The 13,712-nt window shown below is 26.1% G+C and overlaps 1 protein-coding gene across 1 annotated transcript; it reads right to left on the bottom strand.

Moving 5' to 3' along the window:
* Positions 1 to 744: 744 nt before the first annotated feature.
* Positions 745 to 1,914, bottom strand: LOC100788199 (abscisic acid receptor PYL4). The gene has a single exon (XM_003516344.5). The coding sequence runs from the start codon at positions 1,569 to 1,571 to the stop codon at positions 921 to 923; it is 651 nt and encodes a 216-aa protein (XP_003516392.1). The 5' UTR covers positions 1,572 to 1,914; the 3' UTR covers positions 745 to 920.
* Between the last annotated feature and the right edge of the window lie 11,798 nt (positions 1,915 to 13,712).

Raw genomic sequence — 13,712 nt, 5'->3', positions numbered from 1 at the left:
AATTATAAAAAAGATTAATCAGGTTTTACTATGGAAGAACTTTGAATTAGTCAGAGTTTTGTTTTTTCTTTTTTGAAAGGTTAAGAAAAAAAATATATAAAAAAGAAGATCAGAGGCCCGAGTTGGATTCTCACCCACAATAACCATGTAAATTAGCAACCGTTATGTCACCATTCTTTTTTAATTCAATCATCAGTAAGTATCTCGTGATTCATATAAGCATTTATAAATAAAGGTAAAGTACAAAAAAAATTAAATTACAAATTATCTAAAAAAATCAATTTATTTAAAACATTTTTTTACAAATAATAAAATTAATTTTTTTTAATTTTGAAAATTCTCAATTAATAAAAAAAATCCTAATGCTGACTTATTTCATTACCCATATAAATTACATAATAGTTTTTATGAATTATAAACCTCAGTAAGCTAGGTTTTGATAAATTAAAAATAATGTGTGAACATTCCATGCTAAATGCTAATAGACACTCAGATGAAGAAGAAAAAAATCAACAGAAAAAGAGGTATAAATATGATAAATTATATATATACGAAGTAATAAAAAGAGAGAAATGATATGTATCACATTATTAGTATGTAAAAAATATTACTCTATAATTTTATGAACATGCTGTAATGGGACATATTACCAGCATTATAAAAACCCTTGTTCTATTTTTTTACTTTTTAAACGAAAATTAACAAATTAACAACATTGAAGACAGAACTGGCTACAAAACCAACTAATACAATCAACAATCCAGTAATTATCCATAATATACACTGTAAAATTAAGATTGTATTATATCGATATCTACAACACTTAATTATAACAATCACCCCCCTCCCCCCCCACACACATATATATATATCGATATAATAACACTGTAAATCAAAAAATAGTAAAAAGAAGAGGAAAATTAAGAACAGCACTTGTAATCGTTGTTGTTGTTCTTTCGCAGCGTTAAGTTCTCTGCGGTTTGCGCGAGCGACTGAAGGTTGCACTTCACGATAGTGTCGACGAACACGCGCGTGTCTTCGCGCGTGTTCCCGGGAGGCACGTCCACCACGTAGGACTCCACGACCACCGTGCCGGAGCATCCTCCGGAGGCGGAGGAAGCGGTGGGGTGGAGGGTGGTGACGGAGCGGTAGTTGGCGAGGCGGTGGTCCCCGCCCACGACGCTGAAGCTGATGACGTGGCGCTCGTCGTCGAGGATCTCGAGGCGCTCGGTGCTCCTGGCAGCGGGCAGGCCGGAGATGACGTGAACCTCCCGGAGCGTGCCGACGTCGCCGTCCCCGCCGATGACATGGCAGCTCTTCACGAAGTGCTTGTAGGCCTGCGGGTTGTCGAAGCGGCGCAACACTGACCACACGGTGGCGACCGAGGCCCCGATCTCCTGCGCTACCGAGGAGCAGCACTGGTTCGGCGCTACCGCGTGGGTGTGGTAGCGCGCTACGCCATCCGGCACCGTCATAAAGACGGTGTCGTGACAGTTGGTGGCCGTGGTTGCACCACCGCCACCGTTGATCCGGTGGAGGAGGAGGGAAGACATGGAGGAATTTTGTAGCATTATTGAACAAACACGACCACAAAGATAGTTCTTGATGAACAATGAATGTTATATGATGTTTAGTATTAATAGGGTTTTAAAAGGATTTAGATTTTTTTTTTCCTTAAAAAAGTTTAAGAGAAAGAAAAAATATGAGTGAAGTTGGAGGAGGGTTGTTGGTTTTGTAGTTAATTTAAGAGAAAGAAAAAAAGAATGAGAGAAGTTGGAGGGGGTTGTTTGGTTTTGTAGTTAGTGTTAATGGGTTATATATATATAGTTGTAGTGGCATGAAGCTTGAGGCTTAAACGTAGTGTTTGTGAGGAGAGAGAGAGAGGGTGGTAGGGTAGAGTTTTCAAAAGATGAAAGGTTAAATGAAGTTCATGTGGGGGGCGTAATAAAATAGGGGACAAGTTGGTCGAGTTGAATTGACCAAAATGGGGTTCTTGCATTTCATGTGAAACTACGAGTTTGTAGTACGTTCTCTCGTGAAGCCCTCTTGCTAGTGGAACAATGGAACCTAATTCATATTTGATTACCGATTTTGCCCCTCTTTGTCAATATCAAATTTTGGCACATGAGATTGATAGAGAAGGGCAACTTGAACTTTTTCTTTTGGTCGTAGAGCTTAGGGGATGAACATCGTTTTTTAAAGTCAAGGTCATGACGTGGGTTCATAAGCGTTAACCTGAATTTACAATAGCATGTTAATAACAATAACTTATCCAAAGAGGATACACATATAATAATTTAGGATCTTTTGTTCTAAACTTAATAAATTTCTCCTATCATGACATACATTATTCTAACATAAACTTTATGATTAAAGTTAATTTAAAGATGCATTATAATTTCATTCTGTTGTGGCTCTTTGTCTGTATGTACGAGTCAAACTTCAATATACTTAAAAGGAAATTTGATGCTTAAGGCAATGTAAATAAAGAGAAGAGTAAAATCTGTATTTTATTTTTAGTAATTTATAAGCCTAAAAAGATTACTCTCATGCTTTTTGACTATGACAAGACTAAAAGCGTTAAATTTGAGACAGAGTATACCTCAAGTCTATAATCTATTTTTATTATTCTTTCATTAATTGATGTGGTGTTTCTTAAGTGACGACGCATGCATGAAAAATACCCTGTACTAAGTGCTAACATACTTTAAGTTTTTTTTGAGGTAACATTCTCTAAGTTAGTAAGTTATGATCTAGTGCTTTGTAATTGTATTGAGATTCACCCTTTATTATAAGGTTCTTCACACAAGCAGTCAGGGTGAGTAAATTTTTTTAACTTGTAACACTGGGCTCAATCCTCCTAAAGAAGAGTTTAGGACACATTCAATAGCTAAAAATTAATTTTAGCTCATTTTAAAATAATTAAATAATTTTTCTAGATTATATTTATCTTAATTGGTCAAATAATTATATTTATCTGAATTTTTTCACTCAATATATATATCTACCTATCTATCTATCTTTTTATATATATATATATATATATATATATATATATATATATATATCCAATTTTTCATATCATTTAATTACAACGATCATGCATCATGCTTAATCAACACATACCAAAACATATTTGATAACAATTTAATTAATTATATTACTTAATATATAATCAAGTGATTGAGTATAAGTGATTAATATATTAAAATTAAAATTAAATAAATTTGGTAATACTTAAGTTTAATCTTTGATAAAAATAATTTTTAATTTAATTTTTATTTATCTTTCGACCGACTCCAAATTAATCAAAATTATTTTTCCTTAATAAACAAAAAGGATTAAAACCAAAAATTGCCTAATGTATGCCCACAAATATATGTGATATGGGCTCAACTATTTAAGATTACCATATACAGTCGGATACACCAATACTTGTTGACTATAATAAATGTTACCTATCCTTCTAAAAGAAAATGTTACATATAATGGTAATATTGTCTAGTGTTTCTATTAATTTATAAGACTTGATTACTTAATTTATCAAAATTAAAAAAATAATTAATTTAGTTGATAATAATAAATTTATCTTAAATTTATAATTTTTAAGAATATCTCCTTATCATTAATACTTTTCTCTCTCTTGTAATTATTTGTCAATATATTCTCTATCTTCTTTTAATTAGAAATATTCTATTCTAAAAATAATAAATATAAGAAACATTAAAAATTGAGTCTTATAAAAAAAACATCTATTATATATAAAAAATGTTTGATTCTATGAGGTGATACCACATGACAATCTCATATTCATTCAATCCAAATAATTTAATTAATTAATATAATTTATATTTATTCTATTAAATTGATTTAATCATTCCATTAAATCTTAAATTAATTGATTATATATATATATATATATATATATATATATATATATATATATATAGAAGGTTTAATTCTATGAGATGATGTCATGTAACAATCTCATATTCATTTCCTCTAAAAATATTAAAGGGTATTATTTAATTCAATTATTAATTCAAATCAATATTATTCCATTAAATGTAAACAATTTTATTTATATAATTTTTATTCTTAATCAATTATTTCATTCCTCTTTTAGTGTTTTTTTTAACAACGGTTCTAATACTGTACAACAGAAAATAATCAATCAGTTTATTTCATTCCCTTTTAGCATTAGTATTTTTAGTTAATAATATATATTTTTAGGCAATATGTATTAAGCTATATCAATTTTGTAGAGTAAGGATAAACTCATGTTTTGTATTATGTAATTAAAAATTATAAGAATGAAAAATAGAGAGGAAATATTAAATTCATGAACCATATTTAAACATTAATTGAAAAAAATATATTCAAATGTGAAAGAACATTTGAAGTTTCAATAATAACATTCACCAATTTACAATAAATTTTTAGTGCAAATCAAATTTTTATTATTTATTCAATTAAAGAAGATTTTTATTTTTTAAACTAACTTATTTGATTAATGTACAAATTTCTTCAATTAACAACATATAAATTTGTTACTAAAAATATAGAAAATATATTAAATATAAAATAAAATTCATGGTGATACATTTTTTATGAGGTACAAAATTTTATAAAAACACAAATTTTATACATGTATATGTCATACAAAGTTTTGGTGTGATTTTTATAACAACTAACATTTTATTGTATATTAACATTGTTAACTATTGTGTATGTATATATATACTAATATATATTTTTATTAATATATTTTTGTTAATTAAAATATAATAGATAAATACATTAAAAAGTTGTAATATATAAAAAAATTAAAAATTAATACTCGTGCAAGACACGAAACACTAAACTAATATAATATATAATCTTAAATAAAATTAAGTGATACCATGTGATAATTTCATATTTATTCCTCCCAAAATAAATATTAAATAAAATTATTTTATTTTTAATTTATAAAAATCTATATTATACAGAAATAATATACAAAATCAAATTATTTTATAAAAATCTATACTACAAGGAAATATTTTCTTTTTTGTAATGACATACATTTTAGGAAACAATTCAAATTAAAATGAGACTTATCAAAACAAAGCTAAATGCATTATCATATATATAATCTTCATTTAATTATATAAATAATTTAAATCAATGTTTGATATAACAATTATTTCTGTTAACAATTAATAGAAAATTGGAAAAGTATTTTTGGACATATTTTAAATTTAAATGAAAATAATTTATTACGATATTTATTTTCGGAAACATAATTAAAAAGGAAACTATTTTTTAAAATATTTAAATTTAAATGATAAATTCCGGAATGCACTGAGGAGGTATGAAACATTTGTGTCATTGTATCAGTTTTTTTAATACCCATATCAATCTTTATTATAACTTTAAAAAAATCTGAATTTAGAAACATCATATGCAATAATAAATATATTTGAAAATTATGATAAATTTAGAAGTTCTATTTCCTTCCTATGGTCTATATCTAACTTTTTTGTCCCCTTTTCTTTTGTCCCTTTTCTTTATATTTGCATAACATTGCATAAAATATTTATAATATTATCTTTGACGAAGGTTTTGTCACGTGGATAAATGTTATTTTTGAAAAAAATTAATCATTAACAAAATCACTAGATACATCTCATCAATAATATGATTATAAAAAAAATTAATTAAATTAACTTTTTTTAATAAAAGTCAAAAAAGAATATGGAAGACATCACTAAAGTAAAGTGAATTCTACTTAAAATAACACTCCTCAATAATAACAATTTTTTTGGATTATTTGTGTATAAAAGTATATTTAAATGTTTATTGACATATCTATTAATATATATTTATTAAAATTGAAACTAAATAATTAATAATTGATAATATATTAAAAATTTAAAATAATATAAAAAAACTAAATATAAATTATAAAAAGTGAATTTAATACTGGTGAAAGATATGTGACACTAAACTAGTATTTTGATCTTAGGTCTTTTAAATAAGAACCCGGGAAGTATTGTTATACGAATGTGACTTGTTTGCCAATTTCAAGAAGCAGGTATAAATAGCATCAAGAAAGGATTCATGTATTGTTCATCTTCACCTTATTATAATTATTATTATAATTATCATTTTAGGCTGTTTTACACATAAGATAAAAAAATCAAAAAATAAATGAAAGAAAATAACATTTTTATAAAATTAACTTTATTATTTTTAATTTATTTTTTATTTTAGTAGCCCATATCATTAATATCATAAAGGGATATAAGTGAAAAAAATTAATGTTATATTAAAAAAACTAAAATAATAATTATTTTAAAACAATTTTTTTATATAACAATTAAAATGAGAAAGAGACAAGAAAAAAAAATAGAGGGGCCCCTTTCACAGTAAGTACCTACCTACATTTTAATTATTCACATTACATCTTAATTAGACCTTTGAACAGTGAAGTCTATGTTAAATTCTAGAAGCGTCTAATAAAAAAATAATTTTACACTATTTTTTTGGTTATAAGAAAGTTAAGTTAATAAAAAAATATAAATTATTTTTTAAGATATTAAATAAGATAAGATGAATAGATTATAAAATATAAATTATTATTTAAGAGATTTAATACCTTAAATATGTGTCAGAAAAAACAAATACTTTAATATGTACAAAAATTAGAGTTTAATTCATATGTATAGTGATTGTAAAAGTTTTACACTTTAATTAACTAATCAAAATCATTTTTAGTTTAAATTTTAAATAATTATTATAAAATAAACAATTTTATTATACTTACAAATAATAATATTTTTAAACATTTATATATTATTTGTCTTAAAAAATTTATAACAATATACATTTTTAAGAAACATTTGCTAGGTTTTGATTTAAGATAAACACTAACGAAAAGACTTTATTATATAACTCAACAACCAATTAATTTAATCGATGGAATCAAATCTTTTTTACTATGTAAATATTTGTCTTTTTAATGAGTGTGAGTTTAAATTCCCCTTAAGTCAGTTTTTTTTTTTTTTGCTTGGTAGAAAAAAAAAATTAGAGAGATTTTTGGACACTTAGGGACTAGTTGAGTGTAGATACAATTGGGTGAAACTTCTTTAGATTTGAACATGTACAATAATCTTCTAGAAGAACATATCACAATATATCATTGGTGTTTTGTATGATAGGATTGGTATAATAATTTTCTAGATGAACATATCACAATATATCATTGGTGTCTTGTATGATAGGATTGGACATGTTTTTTCATATTATCATTTTTTCAACAAAAAAAACTATATAAATATTTAAAGAGTGATTATACATAGATACTTTTATAGACCATACAATTATTAATATTTATTGTTTTTTCAGGAAAAATATTTACTTTTGGTATATGCATTTTTAAACTTAATTTTAATCCTTTTACATTTAAATAAATAAAACCAATTTTTCAATTATTAAAAATATGTTATTTTCATTCCTTCATTATGTCATCAATAGAATTAGTGAAAAGAGACTAAAATCGTTTTTTTAGGATATATAAGACAACTAACAAGATGTTTTCTTATCTTAAACAAAAATCACAAATTTAAACTCTGAGTATATAATTGTGATAAATATTAAAAGAAATAATTTTATTATTCATAATAATTCTATCTAATTTTAATGTAATTACATCCAATAAATATCAAAAAGATATTTATGATCTATAAAAAAAATCACATATTTTTAAAATTAAAAGATTCAAATTAAGTTTAACTAAAAATACAAGAACTAATAACTAAGATTATTTGTTTTCTGCTTTTTAGCTCTCGTATTATCATATCATATCATCTAATTTCTTTTACCTATACATTTTTTTCTCCTGTTTCTTTCTCTCTTTTTAAATGTTAAATAGTAACTGAGATTAAAAAAAATCATCTTTATGAAGGATATTATGGACCTTATGCATCATGGGATGTCTTTGTCAAACCGAATGGCTGTTTGGTAATTTCTCCGGACAAGATGGCTCGAATTCCCTAACTGCTCCCTGATAGATATCTAAATGGATGATCAACTTGCAGGCAAGGTCCAGACCTGTGATGTCAGTTATTTAATAAAATTAACAAAACGGAATATTTTTAAAAATAAGATAAAAAAATTAACCAAGCACAGATTCCTGACTTTTATGAAGATGAAGAAATTTTGAACTGGTTCCTCAATGCTAAATTAGTATTTAATTACTTCTAAAACATTGGAATTTCTTCATCACAATATTCCATACGGGTGTATATATATATTAAGTTCTACTAATGTATACTTTTGCATTACTATATTATTTTTTACGTGCAAAATTATTGGGATAAACTTTGTTGTTAGAGAAAAAATATTACTACTACTATACAGAGAATTTTTACGTGTATAAATCTTAAAAGTTAAGTTAAATCAATAGATTATTAACATAGACCATTGGATTCAAATTTACTTGGGTTAGTTTATATTCATTATTTTTATATCATTTTTTTTATTACATCACTTATTAATATATATATCGCATTTTTTATTTATCTTTTTTTTTCTATCTTTACCTTTTGTACATATCTTTACATATCAATCCACCATATGTTAGGTGCACTTTTATCATTGTTCTTTATACATAATTTTTTTTCTTTTTTTTTTTTCTTGTGACTCATACACTCCAAAAAGGAGTCTACTTTCTCATTTTTTTATAAGTAAAATTAAAAATTTAATCTCTTTATTTATCTCAAAATTTGATTTTAGTCTCCTACAATTTAATTTATAAATTTAATCTTTCAATTTTTTAGAATCTCGTTACTCGAGTCTCTGATATTGAACATTATGTCAGTTGTATTTTTATTGAACGTTAATCGTCATGTGTCATGATTTTATTGGATAATTTTATACACTTAATTAACGTTAACCTCTAACAAAATCATGACATATAATTATCAACGTCCAATAAAAGTATAATATGTGACGATAAAGGTAATAATCAACATCTAATTTTGAGATTAAAACTTAAAATGGAATTGCAAAAAATTGAGAAACTAAATTTATAAATTAAATTATAAGAAGACTAACATCAAATTATGAGACAAATAAAAAATCAAATTTATAATTTTTCCTCTTATATATAAATCGATCTGTATAAATGTCGTGTACGTCTAACAACAAAGCAGTCCAATTTGCAGAAGACATTTTGGCGCTTTAACGTGATGAGGCACATTCGTTTTACACTTTTCCCTTTTCTTTCCGATAGATGAGTATATATTTTCTCTTTTAAAAATCATAAAAAAAACACGCGCGCATATATACATGTATATGGAAGGATAAACTTATTATAAAAATAATTATTTTTATCATCATCATTTATTTTCTTAAAATATAATAATAATAATAAATAATTAATTATTTTTAATAATAAAATTTTAAGAAAATTAATTATTAAGATGAAGAACAATTCTTTTAAGTTATTCTTTGAAGTTAATCTCTTCATTTATATATATATATATATATATATATATATATATATATATATATATATATATATATATATATAGAAAAACACATTAGTAATTGAGTTTAGTTGAAGTCTTTACTTGAACAACTTGTTTAACTTTATAATTTATATATATGTTATATTTTGAAGAGTTAATTAAATTTTTAGTTCCTTAAAATTCTTAAATTTTAATTTTTAATCCTTTAAATTTTGTTTAAATTTTTTTAATCTTTTATTAATGTTTTGTTAATATTTTTAGTTCCTTTAAACTTTTTTACTCATTTTTAGTTTTTTTGTTTATTTTTATTACTTAAAATTAATCTTAGTTTTATTTATTTTTAATCATTTGTTTATTTTGTATTTGAGACTAATTTTAAAAAATAAAAATAAATAAAAGACTAAAAATAGATAAAAAAAATTTAAAAGAACTAAAAGTAATGATAAAAATTAATGAAGAACTTAAAGTTGTCAAATAAATTTGAGATTAAAAATTTAATTTATCTTATTCTTATTATAGCAAATATGATAATATATAAAAATAAATAATGAATTTTAATGGCAAGAGAGAGAGGCCAAATTGAGACTTTGCACCCTTTTTTGTGTGCACATGACATGAAATTAATACCAACATGTGTTCCCTCTAATCTCTGCCACTGTATTATGTGATGTACCACAAAACTTGCCCACACATCTGACCCTATGCTGGGGCCAAGCATGAGTAGATATCTTTTCTATGATTGGATGATTTAATGTCAACATTTATAGGTCCCTCAAAATAATTCTACTTTTCCATGGGTAATTCATTTTAAAATTAATTTATAAAAATGAGGCAGTATCATATCCATATTTTTATAATTAATTTGTAATTTTCTATGCCTATTTACTCGTGTCTAGTGTGATAATCTCTCGTAGATTTCCATTCCGAGGCATCATTTTTCCTACCTAGCTATACTTTTTAGCTAGGGTCAAACATATAGGTAGTAGATATATCTGAAGAGAGATTTGATAAGTGACCATGAAAATTTATGAGATAATTGAACTGAGATCTCATTTGCTGATTTTATAAGTCATAACTTGAACCCACTTGAATGGTTTTTAATTCCAATTTTGAAGGAACTTAATTTATTAGTTGCTTCTTTCATTTTCTAATGCAAAGAAAGTTCTTATTCTATTTCTTTCCTTGTAGCTTCCCACTTGAACGTCCCAACAAAACAAACGTGATAGCAAATTGGCCCATTTGAGAAGACTGATTCCAAAGGGTCCCTCCCCTCATTAATTATAATTATTAGAAAAAACATCTTAAGTAAAATAACCAAATTATATATATGGACTATCAAGGCATCGTGTAATTTGCAATGTGCTTAATATGTCTTGTGGTTTGGCCTTTGACAACCAGTACAAACATAACGTAAGCATTGTCGTTCACTCGTCCCAACGTTCCAACCCAACCCTAACGTCCAGTTCTCGTCATCAACCAACACTAATAAAGATCCACATTTCTCATCAAATTCAAATGTTGCCTTCTCCCCTTTTATGTCCCTATCCTGACCTGTTCTATTTGTCTTATTTTTTTTGTTCGTTTTGAAGGTTTACAAAAGATATTACACATATGGGATGGGATAAGTTAAAATATATTTTTGATTTCTTATTTTTTACTAAAATTTGCTTTTAGTATTTTATTTTTTAAAAGATTTATTTTGATATTTTATTTCTCAAATTTGGGTCATTGATACCTTCCAAAATAGTGATTACATTTAATTTTGTCACAATTTTGAATATTTTTTATTGAGTAGTTCAAAATGTCAAATTTGTCACATAAATTTACTTATACAAAAACTATAAAAGCAACTGAAAAAAAAATTGATGTAAGTGATTTTTTTTGTTCAAACATTAGTTGAAATCAATAATTTTCATTTAGTTTAAATCCATAGTTTAATTTCATTTAGGTAAATTTAATAAGACATGTTGCATATCTTAAATCAGTCAAAAAAGGATTTTGAGGGTCAAAATCGAAAATAATTATTATTTTAGAAAGGCAACATTGGCCTATTTCAGAATTTATATATATATATAGAGAGAGAGATTGATCGTATGAGTGGAAGATATCTTATATAAAAATAAGAGATCATATAACTAAATAGAATGATCAAGATTTAATGTCATTCGACTATTTAAAAAGTCATGTGATTTTTTAACATTAAATCTTAACTCTTCATATATGATTAATTATATTCACTCTCATGTTTTTTCTCACAAGATACGTTTTATATATGTAATATTATATGTATTTATATATATAAAATATGGTGTGTGACGTAATTAACAAATAATATGATCCTTTAAGTATGTAGTTAGGGTTTGATCAATGGTTTGTGCCTTTGAGAAATATTTATTAGAAATGTTAGTCCCTTAAATGAATCTCAATATTTTTTATTAAAAAATAAAAGATACTAAACATAATACTATTAAAATTACATATAATTTAAAAAAATAACGGGAAACAATAAAAAATGATACATCAATTATAATAAAGAATATTGAAATTATATTATCAAATTAAGAAATTATACAAATCAATATTAAAAAAATTTATATCATAGGGGTCAAATATATCGATCGAGTAAGGAAGAAAGCAAAGGAACAAATTGAAGGAAGTCATGCCAAAACTTAGTAAGATTAAAGAGTATGTTAAAATGGTTAGGGAAAACAATTCAGGTATACTTGAAAAATTACAATGGGAAACATGGACAACAACCTGTATTCAAAAGGATTTTCTTTTGTCTACGTGCCATGAAAAAGGGTTTTATCAGAGGGTGAAGACCATTTATTAGCAACAATGGCATATTCCGTGTTGCATTACGTGGACTTTCTTTCTTCTACATGTATATACAGTGATTGGTGGCAAAAAATTTGTCAATTGCCATAATGATACACATGCAAAAGGTCTTGCCATTTATTGTTCAATGCAATTTTTCTTGTTCTTAATGCTCTGTGCTGAGTGACTTGAATTCTATCTTTCTTTAGGGACTTAACCAAGCAATTGCTGATGTGTTTCCTAGAGCTCAGCATAGGTGGTGTTGTAGACACCTAAGTAATAACTTCAGGGTCAAGTTCCCAGGAATGTTGCTCTGAACCTTGTTTTGGAAGGCTGCAAGATCTTATAGCCATTGGGAGTTCAAGCAGGAAATGGATAAAATAAAAAGATTGATGTGAATTCTTATAAATGGTTGGCCAAGATACTTGTATCAATGTGGTTTAGGTATCAATTTGATCCACTTACAAAGTCTAACCACATAACAAAGTACATGACAGAAAGCTTCAACTATTGGATTGGACATCTCAGAGGCAAGCCAGTTCTGACTTTAATTGAATCACGAAAATTTTGGGGAAAATACACAAAAGGTACTCTGAAGAAGTTGTTTGGGAGAACAACATTTCTCTAAATGCTTTGAAAAAAATTGAATTCAGTAAGTGTAACTAACACTAATTGATGTAGTTTAGTCCCTAGTGGTCAAATGGAATTTGTTATTAATGTTGATGGAAAACGATTTAGAGTGGACTTGAAAAAGAACATCTATCTATGCAAATATTGAGAGATAATTGATTAGTGCCCATCCTATTATATTGTATGGAATTAATGTTTAAGACTGCCACTTGAACAACACTAAGAATCATGTTTTTACAACAAAAGTTGCTTTAATAGGCTTATGCTAAGATAATTCACCTCGTTGTTGATCTTAGAATGGCTGAAACTAATGAAATACCAGAGGATGTTGTGCTTTCTCCACATGTTTAAGGGACAGGGTAATCAATCAACCATGCCAAACCATGTTGGTGCTAATGTTGCTGTTCTCTGCTACAAGCTGGTTTGGTTTGTTACTAAATTATGGATCATGGATGTTTTTAGTTTATACTGAATTCTGATAGTATTTTTGGGTTTCACGTTTTGTATTTTGTCTGGGCATAGTATAGGATAGGTGTACATTGGCCTATTGGTTTTGGGAAAGCTTTGTTTTTCGTTGTGACCTCAGATGGTTTGGTTTCAGCCTTGTGTGATTAAGACACTATCTTTTAATCAAATGTAATGATACAACCCATAGTTGTTACATTCTCTTGACTACCATTATTAATTTATTATATACCATCACGTGATTTTCATTCCATAAAACAAACAATATTACATTACAACCAG

Source organism: Glycine max, chromosome 1, assembly GCF_000004515.6.
Source record: "Glycine max cultivar Williams 82 chromosome 1, Glycine_max_v4.0, whole genome shotgun sequence".
NCBI lineage: Eukaryota > Viridiplantae > Streptophyta > Magnoliopsida > Fabales > Fabaceae > Glycine > Glycine max.
Note: the sequence above shows the minus strand (reverse complement) of the source record. Positions and strands in the feature narration are given on the sequence as shown.

Excerpts from the sequence above, each read along its gene's own strand:
- LOC100788199 (XM_003516344.5), bottom strand. The coding sequence starts at position 1,571 with ATGCTACAAAATTCCTCCATGTCTTCCCTCCTCCTCCACCGGATCAAC.